The 25,854-nt window shown below is 52.1% G+C and overlaps 1 protein-coding gene across 4 annotated transcripts; it reads left to right on the top strand.

Annotated features, from left to right (window-relative positions):
• Positions 7,774-24,569, top strand: CLN6 (ceroid-lipofuscinosis, neuronal 6, late infantile, variant). 4 transcript variants are annotated; one of them, XR_001918598.1, is made up of 8 exons: positions 7,774-7,999; positions 14,061-14,175; positions 17,633-17,731; positions 19,036-19,224; positions 19,502-19,557; positions 20,995-21,117; positions 21,560-21,711; positions 22,961-23,043. XR_001918598.1 is itself a non-coding variant. In XM_018053598.1 (8 exons), exons 1-7 carry the CDS (start codon positions 7,833-7,835, stop codon positions 23,229-23,231), a joined length of 1,020 nt encoding a protein of 339 aa, XP_017909087.1. In that variant the 5' UTR covers positions 7,780-7,832; the 3' UTR covers positions 23,232-23,258; positions 24,146-24,569. The 4 variants fall into 4 exon arrangements, 3 of the variants coding, with proteins under 3 accessions (XP_017909087.1, XP_017909086.1, XP_017909088.1); XM_018053598.1 differs by lacking the exon at positions 21,560-21,711 and adding an exon at positions 24,146-24,569 and having other exon boundaries at positions 7,780-7,999; positions 22,961-23,258; XM_018053597.1 differs by lacking the exon at positions 21,560-21,711 and having other exon boundaries at positions 7,780-7,999; positions 22,961-24,569.

Raw genomic sequence — 25,854 nt, forward strand, 5'->3', positions numbered from 1 at the left:
GAGGGCTTGGCTGGCCCCCACACATCTCCCCTGATGCTCAATCTTGTGGGACCTTCTTCAAAGAAACTGTGTGAGGCTTAGGACAGTCCACTCAGAAAGAGGAAGAGAAAGGAATTCATCAGCCAACCCTGCCCCGTATTGGCCAAAGGTTCACCCCATGGAGTGTCTGACACTCCTGTACTCTGAGGCCAGAGTTTGGGGGCGGGGCGGGGGTTGCCATTGGCTTGTGCTAGACTGAAACAAGTGGCAAGACCAGGAAGACAGGTGTGGCTGAGAGGGTCTTAGGTGAGGCATTAACAAGGAGCTCATGGGACTTCCCTGGTGGACTGGTGATTAAGACTTTGTGCTCCCAATGCACGGGGGCACATGTCCTATCACTGGTTGGGGGAACTGAGATCCCATATGCCGTGCAGCACAGCCCCAAAATAAAAATAAATAAAAATTAAAAGGAGCTCATACTGCTCTTGTTGGAAAAGAGTGAAAACATCTGCTAAAATAAAAGTTGAACCATTCCAAATGACCTCCCCAGCTGCAAAATTCCTTAATGCTGTTCACTGAAATTGCAGCTGAGACCATTTGCCCCTCTGGTGGGCAGGAACCATGGCTCCAGAGAGTTGCAGGCAAGATCCCTGGAAATGTGTGCCCCTCAGTGCCCAAGAACTGGTGCCAGCTTTGCTCTATCCCCAACCCCAGCCTCACTCCCCGTTTCCATGCAATTTGAGAGCTAACGCAGATGGTGTTTTCAAAGAGTCCTGATGGGACAGGAAAGGGAGAGGGGGCTGATAATCCCACCAGACTAGAGGAGTTTTCATTATGTTCATTCAGAAAGTCCTGGCCTCTCTGCCAGCTTGGACTCCCCTCCACTCAGGGGCAGCTGTCAGCCCCAGCCAGGAGGCAGATTTGTTGGTGTTTAAGAGATTGGAGGATTAAGTGATCCAGAGAGGCCCCCACTGCACAACTTCATCCTCTGATGACTGGCCACCCACTTCTGGGTATTATTAAATGATAATTACATCACAGGGCACTGTATGTCCCTTCCTTCGGAGCCCAGCAGGCTCAAAAAAGCAGCAGAGAATGAGATTGGGGTCAGAGTGGGAAGCCTCAATCCTTCTTCTCTGGTGTAGGCAAAGAACAATCTGTAGATGGAAGATCAAACTCAAAATTAAATCTGGGATCCAGTCTGAGTGTTGTTGTTGGCTGACGTCAGATATACTGGCTTTCCCTGGTGCAAAGCAAGGACATCCTCTGCTTGTGGATGACATGGTGAGGAGCAAATGAGAGAAAGGGAGCTATAAATGTGCCCTTTAGTGAGGCTGGGGTGGGTGTTGGGGTGTGGCCTGCGGGCTGCTGGAGCCCAGGATGGAGTTGATGGGAAGTGGCCCAGATGCACGTACCAGCCATTGCCAAGATGGGATATTTGGGCTCTCATCAAAGGGATAAGGAGTAAACCCAACAAAAGTCTCTCAAGAGAAGAGATAGAAAAGAAAATAGGACAGAAGAAGATACATCATGGAGGCACACCTCAGGTCCAAAGACAGACTGTTGTACACAGCAAACCCACCAGTGCCAGGCTCTGTGTTAAGCGCTTCATGTGCGTTGTTTCATTGAATCATCCATGCAGTGGTTGCAACAGGCTTGTTACAGAGGAGTAAACTGAGGCTGAGAGAGGTTGTGCAGCTTACCCAAGGGTCATAGCTAGTTAGCAACGACACCAGGATTGAAATCCAGGCAGTATGCTTTGTAAATTATTCCCCAACCTTTTTTTTTTAATTGAAGTATATGATGATTACAATGTTGTGTTAGTTTCTGGTGTACAGCAAAGTGATTCAGTTATGTATATATGTATGTGTGTATATATAAAATATATATATACGCAAGCATGTTCAGTCGTGTCCGACTCTTTGAGACCATGTTAAACTGTAGGCCTGCTAGACTCCTTTGTCCGTGGAATTTTCCAGGCAAGAATACTGCAGTAGGTTACTATTTCCTTTTCCAGGGGATCTTCCCGACCCAGCGATTGAACCCGTGTCTCTTGTGCCTCATGCGTTGCAGGCGGATTCTTTATTGCTGAACCACTGGGAATTTCTCATACATGTGTGTATACATGTATATATATTCTTTTTCATATTCTTTTCCGTTGTGATTTATTACAAGATGGTTGTTCTATTTTGTGTCCTTTTCTATTTCCTACTATGGTTAATATAGTTCCCTGTGCTGTACAGTAGGCCCTTGTTGTCTGTTCTCAGGCTTTGCCCTCTGTTCTCTTTTCTCACAGGGAAACTGTCTCCCCAGGCAGCCCCTAAGGTTCTAATTGTCATCTATATTCCTGTGACTCACAAATCTGTCTGTCCAGCTCCCAGGTCTGACCTAAGTTTCAGATCCATGGGTCCATCAGCCTTCTTAACCCACCTCAAGTTTAATGTGTCCAAGGATCAATTCTCATTTAGCCTAAACCTGCTCTAACCCACTTCCCAAGGGGCACCTCCACCATCCACCCTGCTGCAGAACCTGGCCACTGCCTGAGCTCTTCTCCCCTCACCCCTGACATCCAAGTCACAGCCTTGGTCCCTCCCACACAACTCTTTCTTTGTGTGTGTCTGCACCAGGTATTAGTTGCAGGATCTCCAGTCTTCATTGTAGCATGCTGGATCTTGAGTTGCAGCATGGGGATCTAGTTCCCTGACCAGTTGAACCCCAGCCCCCTGCATTGAGGGCACAGAGTCTTAGCTGCTGGACAACCAGGGAAGTTTCCTCCCACACAACTCTTGCTGTTATCAATTTTCTCCTTCCACTATGTAACCAGTCCAGGACCCTCACTAGAACAACTGAGCCCCACATGCTCCATCTCCTGGTCTCTCGTCCTGCCTCCTCGCATCCATCTGCCCTGCATGCTGGGAGGTCTAAAACTCACATACGACGATGCTCCCCTGCCTCATAGCTCTGAACTGCTGCCCACTGTTCCCAGGATAAAGGCTCTCCTCTTTAATTCTGTTGCCTTTCCCAGGTCAGCTCCTCTTGCTTTTCCTCCCTGCTGTCTGCTGTTTTCACTAAGCTACTTTCTGTTAGTCCAAACATTAGGGTCTCTCTGAATGCCAGGCCTCCTGGTGGGCTATTCCCTCTGCCTGGAACACTCTTCCCTTATGTGTTTGGTGGACTTCTGCTTGGACTTCATTGTTCGTTCAGAAGTTCCAAGTCACAACTAGGATGTCCACCTGCAACCAAGTCCCTCTAAACCGAGTTCATGATTAATATCTCTATCCAAAACTTTATTCCCTTTCTCATCATCTCTGACCTCTGTCCTGTGCTAACTGAACACCAGTAAGCCAAAGTCAGATGATTGAAATGGCTGTTGATAACATTGTTAATGTACTAAAGTTGCTATTAGAGATATCATCATTAACATAAAAACTCATGTTGTTTTTCCAGGGCAAGTTGAGCTAACAGACGTCCCCCCCCTTTACTATGGGACCATCTGGTTGAAGAATCATAATCAGAGATACTTTGGCTCCTGAAACAACAATTAACGAATGTCGCAAGACAATGGTTAATCCCAGCCTCTTCATTCCTCCTCTTTAAAAACCCTAACTCATAGACTAAGGTGAGGTAGATTTGAGGTTTGTCTCCCACTCTCTTGCTTAGAACCTGCAATAAATGCTGTATTTTCCTTCACCAAGTGAACAACAAAAAGAATTCTTGCCCACCATCAAGCCATCAGCCACTGCAGCTGCCCTCCATGTGCACCCTGAGGGGCATTCTGGATGGAGAGAAACAAGATACTGGCCCTAGATAATTAAGATGCATATCAAAGGTCAGTGAGCCCAGACTCTTGCATCTTCCCACACACTAAAATCATTAACTTGAGATGTCTGTTTTTTGTGACTAGCAGTTTTCTTCTGATGTTTGACTTCATTTTTTGCAGCTAAAACTCCTATGTATCCTGGCTCCTAATGGCAGAAAGTGAAGAGGAACTAAAGAGCTTCTTGTTGAGGGTGAAAGAGGAGAGTGAAAAAGCTGGCTTTAAAACTCAACATTTAGAAAACTAAGATCATGGCATCTGGTCCCATCATTTCATGGCAAACAGATGGGGAAAGAATGGAAACGGTGGCAGATTCTATTTTGTTGGGCTCCCAAATCACTGCAGCAGTGACGCTTGCCCCTTGGGAAAAGCTATGAGAAATCTAGACAGCATTCTAAAAAGCAGAGACATAACTTGGCTGACAAAAGTCTGTAAAGTCAAAACTATGGTTTTTCTAGTAGTCATGTATGGATATGAGAGTTGTGATGTAGGAGATAGATGGGGTCCAGGTTAGATATTTACAGCTGGCCTCCTGTTTGCATTTCATGGGGCACCAAGAAGTAGGCTTCAGGCTGGGCACTTAGAACTGTTAGCATTTTCTGAGACAAGAGATGGGTGGGCTCCAGTTAAGACATCAGACTTCTGTTTGCCCTCTGAAATGCAAGGAACAGCATAAACAGGGTAAATAGGCCAGTGTTTCTCTCTTGTAAGCACCTTCAGGTAATAGTCAGGGCAAGGACAAAGAAGAGCAAAACCCTGTTTCAGTAAAGGATTAAGGGATCTCCCTCCCCCGCCTCTTTTGGGACAAGGGAGACACTACACCTGCTCAGAAAGGCTCCTTGTGGGCCAAAAGGCAGAGAATAACACCAGGCCATAATGAGTCTTGCTCCTCTCAGGAAATCCATCTTGGCTGAGGGGTGCCTGTGTGCCCAAGGGAGGGTCCCAAGGTAGGTCAGGTGAGGAAAAAGAAACCACATAATTGGACTGAATGGAAACAAAGACCTGGAAAAACTGAGCTATATAACCTCTTTGCTTCATTCCTCCTCACTAGGGAGGACACCCACACCCTTTCTCTCTGGGTGTGCATCTCTCCCTGTCTTCTGTTTTAACTAAACAAACCATTTCTTTGTGTGCTCTCCCACTTGCTGTTAGGCTGCATTTATAGTTCTTGCCTCTGTGATAAATGCATTTTTTCACTGGGGGCAAAGATCCAGGGAAAAATAGTTTCTAGGCTCTAGCCCTTGCAGGTCTGGTGGCTAGGATTCCTGGTTCTCATCCAGGCCACTCATGTTCAGTTCCTGGGCAGGGAATTAAGATCTCACTTCACACCACACTCACTGCTGCCTCGCCAAGATCAGCTGGACCATAAAGAAGGCTGAGCGCTGAAAAATTGATGCTTTTGAATTGTGGTGCTGCAGAAAACTGTTGAGACTCCCTTGGACAGCAAGAAGATCAAACCAGTCAGTCCTAAAGGAAATCAACCCTGAATATTATTTTAAGGACTGGTGCTGAAGCTGAAGCTTCAGTACTTTGGCCACCTGATGTGAAGAGCCAACTTATTGGAAAAGACCCTGATGCTGGGGATGATTAAAGGCAAAAGGAGAAGGGGGGCAACAGAGGATAAGATGGTTAGATAGCATTACCAACTCAATGGACATGAATTTGAGCAAACATGGATTGCTGCAGTCCATGGGGCTGCAAAGAGTTGGACATGACTTAGCAACTGAACAGAACATCCTGGCTTCACCCTTATCTCTTTGGAGCAATTCGTCAGAGCTATCTGAGAGGTTGTATACTGGTCAACAGCACTCAGTAATGTCCCCAAATAAAACATAATTCTCAACTTTTAGGTTGTGCTTTTTTTCAGCAACCACAACTCCTCAGTAAATTGGCTGTGCTCCACCTCAGCAAATGGAGTTCAGTTCCCTAAGCTCTCCTCCAGAAGCCTTGTCTGATACCACCCCCTCCAAGTCTCTAACCTCACAGTATTCAGTATCTTCCCCACCTCCACCGCCCCCCCCTGCCCCCCGCCACTCACCAGTCCCCCTGTTACTGAAAGGTATGTGTGTGGGGTCTGGTTTCTTGCCAGTCAGAAGCCAATAAACAGGCCAGGTTGGTGGAAAGGAAAGTTTCTTTATTTCAGATGCCGGCAACTGGCGCAGGGAGGGGAGAGGACATTCATCCAAAGGCCGACTCCACCCTCCCCCCACCATAAGCAGGAAGTGAGAGTTTTTATAGACAGAGTGAGGAGGGACACTGCACTTTTGCTGACAAAGGTCCATCTAGTCAAGGCTATGGTTTTTCCAGTGGTCATGTATGGATGTGAGAGTTGGACTATAAAGAAAGCTAAGCACTAAAGAATTGATGCTTTTGAACTGTGGTGTTGGAGAAGACTCTTGAGAGTCCCTTGGACTGCAAGGAGATCCAACCAGTCAATCCTAAAGGAAATCCGTCCTGAATATTCATTGGAAGGACTGATGCTGAAGCTGGAGCTCCATTAGTTTAGCCACCTGATGCAAAGAACTGACTCATTGAAAAAGACCCTGATGCTGGGAAAGACTGAAGGCAGGAGAAGGGGATGACAGAGGGTGAGACGGACATGAGTTTGAGCAAGCTCCAGGAGTTGCTGATGGACAGGGAAGCCTGGCTTGCTGCAGTTTGTGGGGTCACAGAGTCAGACATGACTGAGCGACTGAACTGGCTGACTGAGGAGAAGGGCCTACATGCAGAAACAGCAAAGTCATCTCTGACAGTCATCTTCAAACTGGTCATCAGCGGTCTGACCAGTATCATCTTGATTGTTTTAGGTACAAGTAATCTTCAGTTCCAGGGCCCATTTGTTCCCATTTCTTTGTGGTCAGTTCTCGGAATTGTGGCAGCTCATGTCCTGGGTTCAGCCTGGTCATCACATAGTTAACCTCTCTACCTCTGTTTTAGTATCTATAAGACAGCTCACAGAATATGGCTCCAAACATTATCTATAGCCCTGTAGAAGAAATTAAAGGTCCTTGACTATGCTTAATGAGAACATTATCTGGTCTCTTTTGACGGTTTTCCTTTGTTTCAGCATTTCTCACTTCTGTGATTAAACTCGTTTTAGACTACAGTTTTCCACAGGTCAGAGGCAGGCAGAAGATACGGTGTGTGTGTTGGGGGGGAAGGGGGCCGGGGGGAAGGATCAGAAGATCCTGCTCCGTTTCATCCCCAACTAAGTCTTCCTGGGGTACTGGTCATCCAGTCTCAAAGATGAGAAACTGCTCAGGAGTTAGTACATGTTTGAATGGAAGAGAAGGGAAGTAACTTTTATGAAGCCACAGAGTCCAAGAGAGTGACAAAGCCAGAATGGGAATCTTGAAAAGAATTCGCTCGTTCATGCGTGCTACCCTTATCCCACTGGTTTTTAATTCCCAGCGTCAAAGGCCACAGAGCTGACATTTTAAGGAGTGCTAGCTACTCCAGTGTTCTTGCCTGGAGAATCCCAGGGACTGGGGAGCCTTGTGGGCTGCCGACTATGGGGTCGCACAGAGTCGGACACAACTGAAGCGACTTAGCGGCAGCAGCAGCAGCAGCAGCAGCAGCAGCAGCAGCTTCCATCTGAGGAAGGTGGCTAACACAGCTGGAAGGGACATGAGCCCCTCCCCCAAAGCCTTCAGGTCCGCAAGGACAAGGGAAATCCAGTCTCGGCTCCTTCCCAAGAGAGTATTTAGGTCGAACTGGCCTTTCCCCACGTCCCTAGCCCACCCTTGACTACTATACAGGTTTCGGGTAGCCTAGGCAGAGTCCTGCCCCGGGCCACACGCGGGAGCGCAGCAGATCCCAGCCCGAGGAGGCCCCCCGCCGTGCGCCCTCCCTCCGCCCCTCCGCCCCGCCCCGCCCCGCCCCGGCCCTGGGCCCCTCCTTCCCCGCCGGGAGCTCGCCCCGCCTCCCTCGCTCTGCGGCGCGGCTCCTGGTCCCGGCCCCCGCCGGCTCCGCCCCCGGCCCGAGCCGCTGGGCCGGCGCTCTCCCTCTCGCCCGCCCCAGCCCGCCCCCGCGCTGGATGTTCGCTTTCGCAGCCTTCGGCCAGCGGAACCTGTTTACAGCTACCGGCAGCGGGGCGAAGGGCCTGGCCGGAAGGTTAGCCATGGAGGCGGCGGCGCGGAGGCGGCACCCGGGAGCGGCGGGCGGCTCCGGCGCGCAGCCGGGCGCCTCCTTCCTGCAGGCCAGGTGGGCGCGCGCCGGCGGGCGGAGCGGAACCGCGGCCCCGCCACGTGATCGGGAGGGCGGGGGGTCCGGGCCGCGGGCCGTGGACCGTGGACCCCGGACCCCGGGTGGGTCTTCCCAGCGCTACGCCTGCAGCTGTTTCCTCGCCCACTCGCTTGAGCCACGCCTCCGTGGCTTCCTGGGAGAGCCCCGGGACCCAGGGAGTCTCAGCCACGGCGATCAGCGGCCCTCATGGCCCGGCTGGCTCCGGGACGATCGCTCATCTGGGATCCAAGAAGCTCGGAATGGGGGCGGTGGCGGCAAGCCCAGAGGACACTGCTGCTCAAATAGGGCCCCCAAAGCGCCTGCAAGTCCCGGGCACCAACCCAAGTTCTCGGAGTCCTTCTAACCATGACTAGAATTTGGATTCTGGTGTTAACGGGAGGCTCACTCCTTGCTCCGAAGAACCCAGAATGTTGGGAATGCTAATAGAAGAGACAGCGAAGTGTGGAAACTCCCCTCCAGAGAAAGAACGAGGAAGGGCTTTACCGACACTGTTGCTGTTCCCTTCTCTCAGCAAGGGGAAGTTACTGATTTATGTATTGATAGTTGAGGCCAGGCACTTGGGGCGGAGGAAAAGGTACAGAAGCCGCCTTTTAATCTTCCACTTCACTCTGTCTTCATTCCGTTTTACAGGTCACAGACATTCATTGCATAGAGCAGGCATTCATTAAGCATCTCTGTGTGCCCCAGCGCTGTACCAGGGGTGGGTAAAGTGAAGCCCGGAGGGCCCCACAGTCCAGTAGGACCAGGGAGGAACAGAGGCCAGGAGTTGAGAGATCGACTTGGAGGGCTTCCTGGAGGAAGTGGCGCTTAAGCTGCATGTCAGAATACTCAGTAGGTGACAGAGGAATAAAGGCGATTTCAGCTCCTGGAAAGCTTGGGAAAGGCAAGCAGTGCAGTTTTGCTGGCACTTTCTGTGTGTACAGTGGCAAGACTGTGAAGGGCCTTTAATGGCAGCAGAACTGGGACCAGAGTGAGAGCGTAGAGTGCAAAAAAAATTTAAGGGGAAGCTCACTCTTGGGACACTAGTGCTCAGAAGTCCTCTATGGCCCACCTGTGCCTCCTTAAATGTTGGGTCCTACGCGTCTCGCTTGCCTCACCCTAGTTCCTGTCCTAAATGGCCGGTTAAGGGTGCAGCTTTTGTTCTGTAGGGCACAGGGGAGCCATGGAAGGTTTTCCAGCACTAGTGTGCTCGGAGTCAGTTTTAGGAAGTTTGTGGTATGATTTGGGATAAGGGAGGAAATCTAAGAGACTCGGCTGAGAGTAGCTCTTCCTGCTGCTAAAGCACATCTGGGTTCTGGATCCCCTACAAGGTGGGAGTCCTTGCCTTGAACCGTGGCAGTCCAGTTAGAGCTGTCTGTGAGCATCAGATGTGGTCACCACTTTACTTGCGCAGTGTCTTACTCAGGCTTTTCATATTTCATTATGTGCAAACCGAGACCTGGAGAGGTTACATCATTTGCTGGCAAGAACCAGGGCTTAAACCTAGGGCTTGTGGTTTCTGTTCTTATTGCTCCACTCTGGCAGCTCAGGTGTGATGTCCCTCTCTACTCCTGCATGAGCTCCCCACCAACCAGGATGCTCCTGGGGATTGCATAAGGGGCTGGCTCTCTTCCAGGATGTCTCTGCCCACCTCCCTGCCTTATTGCCCCCCTGTTCTCAGTCTCATTGCTGCACAAGACAGTAGGCAGAATCACCCTGTCCACCTCCTAGGATGCTTGGATTTCCTCTGCTCCATCCATGCTTTGCTTACACACCTCTAGTGACAAAGTGCTCACGCCCTTTTCCAGTTTTCATGTGTTCTGTTAACAGTTTCTTGTATTATAATCAAAGTAGTACATGCCCATGATTAAATAAAATTGCACAGACAGGCTTAGAGTAAAAAGCAGTGGTTGTTTTTCACCTCTCCCTAGTACCAGAGACAACCATGTTAGCTTCTTTTAGCTGTTTCTATCAGAATTAAATTCATATCTCTAAATAATAGTAACAAATATTACATACATACCACTTTCTGTGGACTAGGCCCTACTCTTAAGTTTTTGCATTGAAAAATGTTTTTGCGTAATTTAATTCGACCACAACTTTTTTTTCCCCCGACCACAATTCTTGAAGTAGGATATACTATTATCCCCCATTTTACAGATGAGAACGTCGAGGCCCAGGAGGTAACTTGCTCATGATTTGGTTAGTGATAGAGCTGGGATATGAACCCAGGCACGCTCCAGAGTCCACACACAAAAGCTACACTCAACTGCTATTTCTTGGTTTATCGATTTTTAGCCTCTGAAGCTAATGTTGACCTACTAATTATCCTGTTATGATTTGGTTTACTCATACCTCTTCCATCTTCACAAGATAGTTCTTTTTATGACCATTTTTAGTTTTGCTCTTTGTTACCTCTGTAGCCTTAGGAAATACGTGATACCATTATTTCTGTTTTGGTCAACTATAAAGCAGTATCTTTTTAAATAAAGTTTATTTATTTATTGAAGTATAGTTAATTTAAAATAAGGGCAGTATCTCTTGATTCCTTTTCAAAAGGATACTGTTAGACTCCTACCCTTAGTTTTAGCTTTCTTTGCTCTTTCCCTAGATCCTGTCATCTATAGTTTTACTTTCAAGTTGTCAAGGTTGACAGTATTTACCTGCTGTTTCTTAACCACAATTTTCTTCCATGTTTTGTTTGTGAATTGACTCTAAACTTTGAAAATCAATATACAATGTTTTTATTTGTTAACCCATGTAAATATTGTTCCCTACAGAGTCCAGTAAGTTCAAAAGTTACATTTACTTTCTTATACTGCTTTTGTTTGTCCTGGAGTTTCAAATTGCCTTTCCTTTTTTCCTCTTTTTTTTTTTGCTTTTGTTTTCTCATTTTTTGTTTAGAATTCTCATCATATCAGGTTATTTCACCATTGTGCCTATAGAACCCAAATCAGTCCCTCTATAGTCCCCATTCATAGGTCCCTGCTTGACTGCACGGTGGCTGAGACACCTTCCTTTTCTGCCAGGCAGTCCTGCAGGTACTGCTGACTGCTTTGAATATTTCATTTGTATGTTATGCGCTGTATGGTATGTACTCTCCAACTGTCGTGGTATCTGTTTTCCCAGATGGTAGGCTTGTAAAGCTGTGGAGGAGAGAAAAGGCCCTCCGTGTCTTGGGTTACCTGCCCTTGTGCTTCCATCGTTCTCAGCAGGAGTTTCTGATGATTGGGGCCTAGAGCTGGCAGTCTGGGGGCTCTGTGTCTGAGGAGTCAGGTGCTTGGGTTAGCATGAGGATGCTCATCCCCAGGACAGGGCTGGGGGAGAGGATGCCTTCCCTGTCCGTGATCTGCCTCATGTGCTCAGAGTCCCAGCAAAGAAGACAGACGCTCACCAGTCTTGATTCCCAAGTTGGGTGTCAGCCTTGCACCTGCCCTTTTTCTTTCTGCTCTGCTTAGCCAGGCTGGACTCGTGGCAGGGATCCCTGTTGACTGAGGTGCCTCCTGAGGTGGAGGAGGAAACAGTCATCGAGCCCTGGCTACATGCTTGGTATCCACAGCTTCCAGAGACACACTAAGTGCTTCCCGGACTTGCAAAACGCCTTTTATTTTCTCTACCAAACATCCTGCTCTGAAGGTTTCCAGAACAGAACACTGAGGACCTTTTTTTTGTTTGTTTTAAATGTTTATCTATTTATTTATTTGGCTGCACCAGGTCTTCATCGAGGCACACTGGATCTTCATCACGGCATGTGGGCTCTTTAGTTGTGGCATATGGGATCTCGTTCTCTGACCAGGGATTGAACCTGGGCCCCCTGCATTGGGAGCTCAGAGTCTTAGCCAGTGGACCATCAGGGAAGTCCCAACAGTGAAGACTATTTCCTTCTTCCTCATCTAAGCTCTTCAGGCCTGGAGGTTGTCCCTGCCTGCTTTTTGAGGCCTTGCCTTGATGGTCATGAAGGGGAAGGGCACAGGGGGACTTGTGCACCAGTCACTCATTTCGTACTCCATCTAGACTGTCCTCACGGTTAGTTGTCTCTGAGTATCTGCCCAGTCTGAAGGCCCGGCAGCCCCTCCTTCTCTCCTTCCACCAGTAAGCCAGGCATCTCAGCTCCCTGCAGCGCCTTTCTCACTCCCACCTCCAGGCCTTTGATGCTGCACTCTCGCCGCTTTTCTGCCAACAGGAATCCACCCATCCATGTTTCCAGGCTGCATTCCTTCCTGCAGGCTTTGCATGCTGCTCCAGGCCACACTAGTCCTTCTGTATCTTGATCTCCTGATATATTCTATAGCTGATAGTAATCAGCAGCAGCGTAGCAAACAACTTAGAGTATAGGTCTTGAATCCATATGGACCCCGGTTTGAATTCTGTGCGCTTCAGGACTCCTGGGTTGCGGAGTGACAGAAAGCCAGTGTGAACTGCAGCCCCCTTAGCGAAAGAGAATGTCTTGGCTCTTGTGGCCAAACTGTTGCCTTGGGGATGCCTGGAACTGGGGATGTGAACCCTCTCGGGCCTTTTTCTCCTCTTTTTCCCTCTTCTTCTCTGTAGGGCCGCTTCATTCTCATCTGACTGTCCCTTGAGGCTGGTACTTTGGCCTCAGGCAGCCCCGGGCTCTCGGGCTCTCAGGAGGGTGCTCTTTTCAATTGTAGTTAGAAAAGTCCCACTGGGCCATCCTGGGTTTTTGGCCTTCCCTCTATCTCAGGGAACATCATCTTTCACCAGTAGGAGGAGGGAATGGGAAATAGTCTGACAGAGGAATAGTTGATGCAGCTTCTTATTAGGGCAGGCAACCTTGGCTAAGCCTCAGTTTCCTTGTTTGTAAAATGGGAGGGTAAGAGTCTCCTGGTATTGCTGTGGGGCTTCATTGAGATGGTGCTGGTGACGCTTCTAGCATGGCACACAGTAAGTAGGCACTGAGCAGAGGGGGTGGATAGGAAGACTTAGCTGACCTGCACAAACCCACTCCACCCATCCATTCTGCCACCAGAGGATAATGAGATCCCCAACAGCTTGCCTTCCTGAGTCTGAGTTGCTCTAGCAACCCAGTGCGGACCATTCTTGGAATTGGCTGAAAAGGATCCCAGAAAATTACCAAAGCAATAGCAGTGCTGACGGAAACCTTCATGGCACCTCTAAGCTAATGTTTGATTAGCCGCTGAAATGAACGGGTAGGTGCCTGCTAAGTCACTTCAGTCATGTCTGACTCTTTGCCACCTCATGGACTGTATAGTCCACCAGGCTCCTCTGTCCATGGGATTCTCCAGAATACTGGAGTGGGTTACCGTTTCCTTCTGCAGGGGATCTTCCTCACCCAGGGATCAAACTCACATCTCGTCTTGGCAGGCAGATTCTTTACCACTGAGCCACCAGGGAAACCTATGACTTTAAGACTAGAGGTTAACAGCAGAAGCTCTGAAACGTAATCATTTGAGGCAACCCGCTCCCATATTCTTGCCTGAGAATCCCCATGGACAGAGGAGCCTGGTGGGCTACAGTCCATGGGGTCGCACAGAGTCAGACACAACTGATTACGCACAGCACAACAGCATTTAACGTCTTGGGCTCAGTTGTTTCACTTGTAAAATGAGGGTAATAGTGTAACCTCAGAGGGTTTCCGTGAGGATTAAGAGATTTAAATGAGATGGTCCATGTAAACAGCTGGAGGAGTGCCTGGAATGTAGAAAGTGTTCGGTAAAGCCTAGCTAGCATCATCCATCTCCATGTTTCATGCCTTTCAGCCACGTTTGCATCCTCTGCCCCATCCGATCTCCCCGTCACCTATAGGCTTATAGGTGAGAGCCCAGTGTGATTGTATCTGTTGAGTATTTTCCTTCTTGAATCCTAGAGAAGCAAATGTCAGGGCAGACGGAGTCCGTCTCCGGATCCCTTCCCCCAGGCCCCAGTACTTCGAGCCAAACCTTTTCCTAGAATTTAACCATGTGTGTTTCCTCCTGCCCACAAATTCCTGTGGCTTGTCCTGGTGGGGCATCTTCCCATGGAGGAGAGGAGGGCTGACTGCTTTCGTTTACTTCTTTCCCAGGCACAGCTCCGTCAAGGCTGACGAGGCTGCTGGCACGGCTCCCTTCCACCTTGACCTCTGGTTCTACTTCACTCTGCAGAACTGGGTTCTGGACTTTGGCCGCCCCATAGCCATGGTGAGCATGAAGCTGTGGATGGAACCCCCCGACTGGCAGTGTGGAGACAGTGTGGTCTGAATGATCAGAGTGACCTCAGACAAGCCCTTGCCCCTACTGGTACACTGTGAGAATGCGGTCCCTTAGTCCTGCGGCTGTACCGTGTGTCAGCTGCCAGAGAGTGGGGGATCCGAACAGCCGTACTGTGACCCCACCACCTGCCCCAGTATCTCGCATTCACGGTGAACCGAAGCACCAATTCAGACAGTGGAGTATGGAAAAGGATCCCACCAGTCTTGCCCACAGCCTTGGATAGAATTGTGTTTTCTAGAGGTGAAGAGTATGGGCTGAGTGTGCATGTCATATGTGCCTTGAGCCTTGGGTAATTTTTAGTGTCGTCTGGTGAAACCGTCCCCTTCTCTGCAAGGCCACCCCATGCCTCAGTGTACAGTGGTGGCCTCTATGGAGATTAACACTGGAAGAGCACCAAAGCCTCTCACTTGATGAGCAGCTAGACAGCTAGATGGATAGACAGATAGGTTACAGAAGGTGAAGTATCACCATGTACTGAGGTGTTAATTTTTGCATATGGGTGGTAAAAACAACAATATCCAGCACTGAAGCTGACACCTTGCACATGCTAGTGATATTGCAAAGTAGCAAAGTCCTTTGGGAAAGCAGATGGTCAAGGTGATAACTGGTACTTAGATAGTGCCTAGCAAGATATATTCCTGTCCTAAAGGAATAACAATAATTACAGTAAGCTAGAAGTAGCAGTTAAGGTCTTTATGCGTTTAAACTTCTTAATTCTCCCATCAGTGCTATTGTTCATCTCAGTTTTGTGGATGAGAAGACTTTGGACAGAGAGGGTAAATAGCTGGCTCGGTCCACCCAGTCAGCAAGTGGAGCCAGCATCTGCCACCCCCACCCAGGCACTCTGGCCCCAGAGCCCACCCCCCACTTCCATCATGATTGTATTCAGAACCCTAATATGTTCATCCCGCCTGGCTCAGTACGACCCTTTCCTAGAATCTGCCCTGAAGATGTAATCACAGATGAGAGCCTGTGCCAAAGGTGTTCACTGCAGTGTTGCTTACAATAGCCAAAACCTGGAAGGGACTTGAGTGTCCAGCAGTAGGGACTGGGTAAATCAGCTTTGCTCTATGCAGGATAGAGGATGCTGTCTGGGCAGTGAACAGGAATTGTGGGTACTATAGAGCATTCTGGAAGGTTTAAGGAGAAAACAGATGCCTGGGTGGCATGCATATGAGCTGCCTGCCAGTCAGTAACGGCCCAAACGATCTTATATACGTGGGATCCAAGACTTCACGGGGGTGAAGGAAAGCTTCTGGCAGTGGTTTCCGGGAGGAGGTACGGTGGATGCTGAGTCTCCTTTCTGTAGGCTTTTGGTAAGGTTTACAAGCTGTTTTTTAAATGTAGCTGAAGAAAAGGGACTGACCCAGGAGTCAGGGCACCCAGTCAGGTTTGTAGGTGACTTGGGGCAAGTCTGTGTCTTCTGCGGAGAAGGCAATGGCACCCCACTCCAATACTCTTGCCTGGAAAATCCCGCGGGCGGAGGAGCCTGGTGGGCTGCAGTCCATGGGATCGCTAAGAGTCGGACACAACTGAGCAACTTCACTTTCACTTTTCACTCTCCTGCATTGGAGAAGGAAATGGCAACCCACTCCAGTGTTCTTGCCTGGAGAATCTCAGGGACGGGGGAGCCTCGTGGGCTGCCGTCTATGGGGTCGCACAGAGTCGGACATGACTGAGTGACTTAGCAGCTGCAGCAGCAGCAGTATCATCTGGGCTTTGGTTCTCTCATCTGTAAGACTGGTTGGACCAGCTGACCTGAGCCCCCTTGCAGCATGAAGGTTCCAGGGGACAAAGGAGCTGCCCATCAAACGGGTGTTCCAGGGAGGGGGGAGATGAGGCCAGGGTGGCTCGTGGCTCCCGTCACTCTCTAAGACTCAGCCTCATCTGGCCTAATAGGGCTCCCCGGGAGGGCAGATCACCTCCCGCCATCCTGCTTAGAGTCGCTGTGGCCGCTGTAAGCCTAAGTGGGCTCAGGAGAAGCATACATCTGAAAAGGTCTAGTGTATACATGAGCTTTTCAGATGTATACATGATAGTCTCAAATTTTTAATAACTGCAAAATAAAACCTTTTACAAGTTATAAAAGTAGTATGTCATGGTTCTATAACAAGTGAGGTCATCCCCAGTAATATAAAGAAGTGTGAGACTCCCTGTGCAGTCCCACTTCTGACTGTTTGGGGCGCATCCTTCCACTCCTTTCTCTGCTCATGCAACACATATGTACATCTCTTTTTTCCCCTCTAACCAAAATAAGATTTTACTTTATACCTTAGTCTACAGCTTGCTTGTTTTACTTTAGACTGTTTCATGGATAGCTCTCCATGTCAGCACATAGGAGGTGTCATCTCTGTTCATGGTTGCTTAACCTTCTGTAATAAAGAGGTGCTGTAGTGTATTCAAGTAGTCCTGTTTGGTTGAAGAGTTGGCCTATTTCTGATTCTTTGCTATCACCGAGTGTTTCGGCCAGCTGTTTATCTTGCTGTAGATAAAGCTATAGAGATGCCCACACAGCAAGTAAGAAAGAGATTGAGACTCCTGTCTCCTGGGAGATTTATTTCTGCAGGTTGGTTTTATCCAGCACAACATTTTGTAATTAAAAGAGATAAACATTTAAAGTTTTGATTGAAATTTATGATCGTTACAGGTGTTCTCCATCAGGAGATTCTAGAGGTACAGTTTGGCAGAGCAGGGATTGGAAGTGTTGTGATCTTGTAGAGGTGTTGTCACACTAACCCCGACAAGGCTGGACTCACTGGGGTAGACCAGTAGGAAGAACATGGGAAGTCCAGACAGAGGAATGGCCCTGGCCTGTCTCAGGGAAGGTAGGAAAGGAAGCACTGAAACTGCACTTAGAACTCACTTATTTTCTCCTTTGTTGCAGAAGGTATAGTTCCGACCTGATTTGGAAGTGGTCCATCTGCTCAGTGGACAGAGCGTTTTTCACACCTGGGTGGTCAGCATTTCTTGTCATCATTCTAAGGAGCCAGATCACTAACGGTCCATGTAGACCATCTGGGCCACATTTCGTGTTACAGATGGGGAAACTGAGGCAGGAAGAAGGGAAGAACTTGCCCTGGGGTCACCCAGAAAGTTTTTGGCATGCTTGAGTCCCAAAGGATCTTCCAACTCCCAGGCTGGTGGGTACCAAGGGACCTTTACTTAGTATCCACAGGAAGAGGGACACAGGATCAGACTCTGGGTTTGCACCTGCTGTGTGGCTGGGGACACGTCTACCTTCTCCGGGACTCAGTTTGTCTGGAAACACCCCAGTGCTGCCAGGAGGATTCCAGGAGATCACAGAAAGAGCACAGTGTGTGCAGAGGCGGTTCTGAGGGCCGCGTGGGTCAGGCCTTATTAACTGCATTCTCCACTTGCTCCCCAGCTGGTGTTCCCTCTCGAGTGGTTTCCGCTCAACAAGCCCAGCGTGGGGGACTACTTCCACATGGCCTACAACATCATCACGCCCTTCCTCCTGCTCAAGGTACTGCCCCAGGCCCCTCTTCTCCCTCCCTGCCCTTGTTCCTTTCTCTGCTCTGCCGCTCAGCCCTGGTTGTGCCCTGAATCAGGCCGTCCCCTTGCCTGACTCTGGGGGCCGAAGGCTATGACAGACGGGATGTGTCAAGGGCCTGAGGGCCCCAGGGGAGGCAGGGCTGCCTCTGCCTGGGAGGGATGGAGCAGGCTTCTCCAGGGAGGGGCATGTGATTTGGGCCTCCACCTGATGTGCCTGGGGGTGAACTGGGAGAGACCTTCAGGCGGGAGTATCTGAAAAGAAGGCCGGGCTTGAGGAGCCATGTTTGGGGAGGCTGAGGCGGAAGGAGTGGCTGGCTTGCTCAGGAAGAGGTCAGGGACCAGTTGGGCAGGCAGGTGGGGGCCGGAGGCAGGAAGGGCAGCAGTGGAGGGTGAACTCTCTCCTTCGGACCGAGAGCCCTGACTTTGAGGCGCCACTGGGAACAGAGAGATGTCTCCTAGAGGGCTCTCTGCTCTGCTGGCTTTGCATTTTGCCAAGTAAAGGCTCTTAAAACTACTGCTATTTACTATCCCCATCCTTGTGTTTTTAGAGACATTTCCGAACTTCCTTGGTGGCTCAGACGGTAAAGCGTCTGCCTATAATGCGGGAGACCTGGGTTCAGTCCCTGGGTCGGGAAGATCTCCTGGAGGAGGAAATGGCAACCCACTCCAGTATTCTTGCCTGGAAAATCCCATGGATGGAAGAGCCTGGTAGGCTACAGTCCATGGGGTCATAAAGAGTCGGACACAGCTGAGTGACTTCGTTTTCTTTCTTCCAGCGTAAGGAAGGCGTAGTCTCTGAATTTGAAGGGGTCTTTAGTTAAATAACTTAGTTTCAGAAACACCTGCCCCACATTTTTGTTTGCGTGGCTCAGTTGCTCAGAAATGGGAGCAGCCCGGCCTCAACAGTCCAGCCCAGTCACCCAGAAGTAGCATTAGGGGTGGCGGGAGGTCAGGGCCTGGCTTGCCTCTGTGGAAGGCCTGGCTGTCATCTCCAGCAGGGTATATGGGTGTGTTTGACCTTGAGCAATGAGCTGGCCCCGCGGAGTGTGTTTCTTCTTGCGCCAAAGAGGGTGCTCTTCCCCAGCACCTGCTGGGTTCACAGGGATCGTGTAAGATGATGGAGGCTGGACTGACTCCCCTCAAGGGAACCCGCGTGAGAGAGGCTTTCCGGCTGGTGGCACCCATCCCATTCCGGGTGTGAGCGGGGCCAGCAGAGGGCGTCTCCGGTGGTGATGGTGTCGGGGGTCATGCTGTGGGGCCTCCCTCTGACCTCAGCTCATCGAGCGGTGCCCCCGCACCTTGCCACGCTCCCTGATCTACGTTAGCATCATCACCTTCATCATGGGGGCCAGCATCCACCTGGTGGGCGACTCAGTGAACCACCGCCTGATCTTCAGTGGCTACCAGAACCATCTGTCGGTCCGTGAGAACCCCATCATCAAGAATCTCAAGCCAGAGACGCTGGTGAGCCCCCACCTCCGCGGTGCGGTCTGTCCTAGAGGCCAAAGACATTGCCGACCCATCACAGGTGCCCCAGAGAGAGCAGGTCGGCCCCCCCACCCCCCTCAACCCCCAGCCAGGATGCCCCCACCCAGATCCCCTCCTCCCCATAGGGAGGGACTGGGGGCAGTTAAGGGAGGCATGGGCAGGCAGGGCGAGGGTAGCGGGGGCTGCGCGGGCCCGACACCCTTCCTGAAGCCCCACCCTCTCTGCCCCCCGCCTGGCGTCTGCTGTCCCCCAGATCGACTCCTTTGAGCTGCTCTACTACTACGATGAGTACCTGGGCCACTCCATGTGGTGAGTGATGGGGCCCATGGCCCCGGCCAGCTCTGCCGCTGGCCATAGTGACGCTGAACAAGGGGCCCTGGGGTCTCCAAGTATCCAGCCCAGCCGCTGGAATGGCGTGCTCTTCCCCAGCAGGGGGCGCTGTCGCTCCTCTGGCTCCCGCCTCGCCGCCTTCCGTGCCCATCGGCCCGCAGTGTCCGCGGCGGCCACTAGAGGGCAGCGAGCGCCTGTCCTCCCAGGGCCGGGGCTGCAGCGCTGGTAAACAACTCCCCCCACCCTGGGGATGAGGATGAGGACCCAGAGGCAGGGAGGGAGCTGAGCAGGGCCGGCTGAACCAGGCTGGGGGCGAGGTGGGAGTAGGGTGCTCTTAGTGCCGCCTCCTCCTCCGAACTCCCCTTGGAGCTCCTTCCTCCCACCCCTTCACCCCACAGCGGAGGAAACCTCACAGATGTGGGCTCAGCCACAGGAGATGCGGGGCCAAGCTGCAGGCAGTTGTCTGTTCCAGAGCCCGCTTTATCCCAGGATGAGCTGAGGCCGATGGGAGGGGCTTTGCCCATGGGCTGACAGCTAGTGCCAGAGCCACCCTTGGACGTGGGTGGCCCCACTCCCGAGTGAGGTGGGCTCACTCGTGTCACGCGGGCCCTACATTGTCTTTCTGGGTTCTCTTTTGGGGCCTAGGAAGTCAGGGTGTCCTTGCACACACAGGCCTCTTGCCAGTTCTCCCTGGCCTGTGCCAGGAGACCCTTCCCATGGAAGGCTGGGGAAGGGAGGAGGAAAGATGAACAGGGGCCTGCAGAAATGAAAGGGCAGGACTCGGAGGGTGTGGGGGCCACTGAGGGGAAGGTGGGGAAGGAGATGAGTGGGGGTGGGAACAGAAAGGGGGTGTTGTGCGAGCTGGCACAGGCGTGTGGGGAGCAGCGTGTGTGTGTGGAGAGGAGAGAGGGTGGTACTTGGGTGAGCTTTGAGTGGAAGCGGGTGAGGCTGGGGGCTGAGTGTGAGTGAAGGAGCTTCACAGAGCTCCTGGGAGGCCCCCAGCAGGTGCTGTTCCTCCCCTCACCCCTTTTTTCCCCCCAGATTGGGACCTTGGGCCTCTCCCCCCTCAACCCTGCAGGGTGCACCCTTTCCCAAGGCAGTGAGGGGCTGGGGGCTGCTGGTCTTGGGGTGAGTGTGTGGGGCAGAGAGAGTGAGAGAGACATGCACACACACGGGGAGTGAGTGAGGTGGCTGGGACAGTGTGGGAGGAGGTTGGCCCCACGCCCCTGCCCATGGCTCGGATCTGCAGGCCTCATCTTCCTTCCTAGACCCCCTGCCCGGGAGAGGCTGGGAGTGCCCTCACCCAAACAAAGTGAGACCACACAGGGTGGTACAGGCAGCCAGTCCTAGGACGGTCGGGGCAGGGGCTGGCCGGCCGGGCAGCCAAGCAGCTGAGCACCGGCTTCCCTGTTGCAGGTACATCCCCTTCTTCCTTATCCTGTTCATGTACTTCAGCGGCTGCTTTACTCCCACCAAAGCTGAGAGCTCAATGCCAGGGGCAGCCCTGCTCCTGGTGGTGCCCAGCGGCCTGTACTACTGGTGAGTGGATGGCGGACCTGGAGTGGCAGGGAGGGGGCCCCCTAGTGATCCAGTCAGTGACAATGTTCTTCCGACCGCAGAGCTGCTGTGTGAGCCCTGTGAGCCTCCCTGTTGGGGTCCCTGTTCCCTCCTCTTCAGTGGGGACTGGGACAGTGCCTCCTGGCCGCTCCGTGACCAGGAAGGCGGGCCTGAGTGTGGCCTCTCTACACTCAGAGAGCAACCTCAGGGCCCATAGAATCCACATCGAAGCATAATTTCTGTGTGTGCTTAGTTGCTGAGTCGTTCCAACTCTTTGTGCGCCCGTGGACTGCAGCCCACCAGGCTCCCCTGTCCATAGGATTCTCCCAGGCAGGAATACTGGGGTGGGTTGCCATTTCCTTCTGCAGGGGATTTTCCCAACCCGGGGATCGAACCTGCATCTCTTGTGTCTTTTGCGTTGCAGGCGGATTCTTCACCCACTGAGCCATCGGGGAACCCCCAGGGAGGGCTGTAGAGCGGAAGTCTGTAGAGCCTGGCAGGATGGGAGGGGCGGGGGCTGAATGTCCCCCTCTGTGAAATGAGGATGATAGCAGGCTATCTCCCTTTTGGGACATGGTGAGAACCCAGAGGGAGAGAGAGGGGCTCGTAAACCATGAAGCCTCATGGAGACGACAAGGATACTTACGGGGGAATTCCATGGCTTCAGGGCTTCCCACCTGGTTTCCTCTTCCCATTCCAGAGGACCAGGCCTCAGCCAGGCTCTTCCCTCTCCTCTGTCACTTCTGCTCTGGAGACAGGCTCCCCAGGGATTGTGGGTGTCTTAGAAAGGGTGGGTGTCCTAGCCCTTCTCTGGGGGGAAGCCTCCAGCCAAATGAAAAAGGCCTCCTCTCCTGGGGCCTTCTCCCCCACCTCCAGGGGCTGCCCCTGGCCAGCAGTAGGGGTTCATGAAGGTGAATCCACATGCCCACTGAGGACAGGATTAGAAGGAATGGGTGATGACCACAGCTGGAGGGAAAGAGGTGAGGAGTGAGAAGAAGCTCAGCCCATTCTTACCCATGGTGTGTCAATGCGGTGACAGCTACAGGGGGCCATTCACCGAACAATGTTCCTTTACAAGTACAGAGTTCTCATCAGTAACCTCGAGAGCTGGGGCCATTTATGCTCCCTTTATAAGTAAGAAAACAAAGGCTCCAAGATGCCATGTAAATTCCCAAGGTGACTCAGCCACTCAGTTGCAGAGCTATGCAGTTGCTTGAGTGGGATGGGTCAGCATGGAGGCAGGGGAGTGGATGAGATAACCTCTGGGAAGCCCTCCAGCAAGTGTTACTGCATTCCTGGCCATATGCCAGGTACTGCCCTGAGAGCTGGAGGGAACCCTGGGGAATGAGACTGACCCAGCCTTCAAGGAGACAGTCATGACAACCCCATACACTGAAACTTCGTCCCCAAACTCAGATGCCTTTTGGAACTAAACTGGTGATAGAAATGCATCAAGTAGGCATCAAGTGAGGCAGTAGGGAGTGGTGGGGACTGTGGCAAGCTGCGGGGCCATGCTGTCTCTGAGCAGCTGCTTTCTCCTCGTCAGTTATCGTCATGTGGGAATACAAACCTAACGTTAGCAGGGAAATCAGAACGCCACGTGGGCAGGTAATCTGTTATTTAAATATTGGCAACAAACTCGACTTTTTGAAAAACAGTAATTCTAGAAGCCAAATCGGAATGCTGTGTGCTGGCCATGGCTCGGAGCGGAGCCCCTCACTTGACGCGCTCTTCTGACCAGCTGGGAGGGCAGCCTGGCACTTGGTAGAGGGCAGAACGCTGGGCAGGAGGGCCCCCACCCCTCACCGCCCGCCTGCCTCCTCAGGTACCTGGTCACCGAGGGCCAGATCTTCATCCTCTTCATCTTCACCTCCTTTGCCATGCTGGCCCTCGTCCTGCACCAGAAGCGGAAGCGCCTCTTCCTCGACAGCAACGGCCTCTTCCTCTTCTACTCCTTCGCCCTCGCCCTCCTGCTCGTGGCGCTCTGGGTCGCCTGGCTGTGGAATGACCCCGTCCTCAGGAAGAAGTACCCGGGCGTCATCTATGTCCCCGAGCCCTGGGCCTTCTACACCCTCCACGTCAGCAGCCAATACTGAGTCCTGGGCAGAGGCCTCTGGTGCTCTGTGGGTGGGAGATGGATGGTTGAGAGTGAGTGTTGGGAGTGTGTGTGTGTGTGTGTGCACCCACTGGGGATGGACGGCCAAAGGTGTCTGAGTGTGCAGAGTGTGTGTGTGTGCGCACCCACTGGGGATGGACGGCCGAAGGTGTCTGAGTGTGCGGAGTGTGTGCATGTGTGCACCCGCGTGTGTAGCCCACAGCTGAGAGTGTGGGTGAGAGTATGCCTGGTGCCTGTGGATAGGGGGTGGGGTGAGGGTGGGGTGTGTTTGTGTGTGTGTGTGTGTGTGTGGTTAAGTTTCCATTCGGTTTAGCTTTTTTTCGTGATGGGATATAGTCTGAGGCAGTGTGTCCAGACCAAGAGCTGGGCCCAGCCTTCCCATGCACGCTGGAGTCGGGCCTTCTCACTCTCACTGCCCAGGGCTGTCTCTTCCTCCTGGGTGTCTCCTGGTAGCCGCAGGGGAGAGGCCTGGGTGGGGCAGAGGTCGGGAGGGAACTTAGCCTGTCCCCTACCACCCGGCTCACCCCTCAGACCACCTGACCCTGAGGCCAGGCCGCAGGGGTTCCGTGAACCTGCTGTGTACTCATTTGCAATGCACCCCCTTCCCTGGGCCACGTTTGCAGCAGACGGGCCGACGGGTCCCAAGTCAGCTGTGGACTGGTTGCCGTCTCCTCTCAGGGCAGCCTTGGGAGGGGTGAATGGTTCCTCCTTGTCCCTGCCTTCTTCGACCCTGGGAGGGGTATGTGCACCCATATCCTCACCCCACTGCAGGCTGCGTGGGGTGGGGAGCCAGAGCCAGCCGTCCCCCAACTGCCGGCCTGATCTTGGGGTCTGGCAGTGGTCATTCCCAGCCACCTTCCTCTCCCGGGAATTCAGTCTCTGTCCCGCCTTCAGGATCGTGGCACCTGCTTCGTTTACCTGCCCAAGGTTTCTGAGCGGCCGCTGAAGGCAGAGTTCTCAGGTAGTTGCGCTCACTAGAGGCAGACATCGTGGGGCTCTCGTCAGCGTCTCAGCCTGAATCCACACCTGCCACCAGCGGCCCTGCTCCCAGGAAAGGGGGCCTTGTTCTGGCAAGACGCCCCCCACCCCAGCACCAGGGCCAGGCACACAGCCTCGCTTCCTGGCATTGCTGGCCTGCATGCTTGCGAGGGGCTCAGGGGGACTACCTCGCCTTCCCTGCCCTCCTATCCTCTCCTGTGCTCCCAGGGACTCTGCCTCAAATCCTCCTTTCATGTAGGGGTCCCCCAGCCCCGGTCAGTCCCTGTCAGCTGGCAGCATCAGGGGTGAGCAGTGTGAATAAAGGCAGTGTGGAGCCAAGCCCCACTGGCTGCTGCTGCTTCCTTGGGGTGTGAATTTGGGAGGCAGGAGGAGGAGGGACCCTGGAGCAGGGGAGTGGCTGGTCTGGGGCCTGGCAGGAGCCCTGGGCTGACCCCAAGGGCCTGCTCGGCCCTGTCTGGCTGAAAGCAGGTGCTGCCACTGCCCCCTGGCCATCTGTGCCACTCAGGATCCTGAGTTTGGGCGTCCCAGCTCTCTTTGGAGGAGGCTGAGGGTTGCAGGGCTGGGGCCAGCAGAGGGCGTCTGCAGATGGAGCCCCCAAGCCATGCTGCTAGCGCCTTCTAGAAACTGAAGCAGAGAGGGTGTCCTTTGGGCGGAGGTGGGGGCAGGTTTTTGGGGGGCTGGCACTTAGCCTTGGGCAAGTCGCATGACCCCTGGAGGCCTCAGCCCTTGATCTTTGAGGGTCTCTGCCTCACCACCCAACCACCAGAGGCTTTATAGTCTCCCGTTCCTAGAACCCACAAGACATCTGCACTGGACAGGAGACGCACAATCGTAGGCTGTACTGTGATGAGAAAAACAGCTGTTAAGGAAAGCAGCTTTGTTCTTCAGAGTTGCTGCTGAGGTGTTTTACAGTGTGGTAACCCTCCTCACTGCACAAAAAGACTATACAAAAAAGATCTTCATGACCAAGATAACCATGATGGTGTGATCACTCACCTAGAGCCAGACATCCTGGAATGTAAAGTCAAGTAAGCCTTAGAAAGCATCACGATGAACAAAGCTAGTGGAGGTGATGGAATTCCAGTGGAGCTATTTCAAATCCTGAAAGATGATGCTGTGAAAGTGCTGCACTCAATATGCCAGCCAATTTGGAAAACTCAGCAGTGGCCACAGGACTGGAAAAGGTCAGTTTTCATTCCAATCCCAAAGAAAGGCAATGCCAAAGAATGCTCAAACTACCACACAATTGCATTCATCTCATATGCCAGTAATGCTCAAAATTCTGCAAGCCAGGCTTCAGCAATACGTGAACCGTGAACTTCCAGATGTTCAAGCTGGTTTTAGAAAAGGCAGAGGAACCAGAGATCAAATTGCCAACATCCTCTGGATCATGGAAAAAGCAAGAGAGTTCCAGAAAAACATCTATTTCTGCTTTATTGACTATGCCAAAGCCTTTGTGTGGATCACAATAAACTGTGGAAAATTCTGAAAGAGATGGGAATACCAGACCACCTGACCTGCCTCTTGAAAAACCTATATGCAGGTCAGGAAGCAACAGTTAGAACTGGACATGGAACAACAGACTGGTTCCAAATAGGGAATGG

Source organism: Capra hircus, chromosome 10, assembly GCF_001704415.2.
Source record: "Capra hircus breed San Clemente chromosome 10, ASM170441v1, whole genome shotgun sequence".
Lineage (NCBI taxonomy): Eukaryota > Metazoa > Chordata > Mammalia > Artiodactyla > Bovidae > Capra > Capra hircus.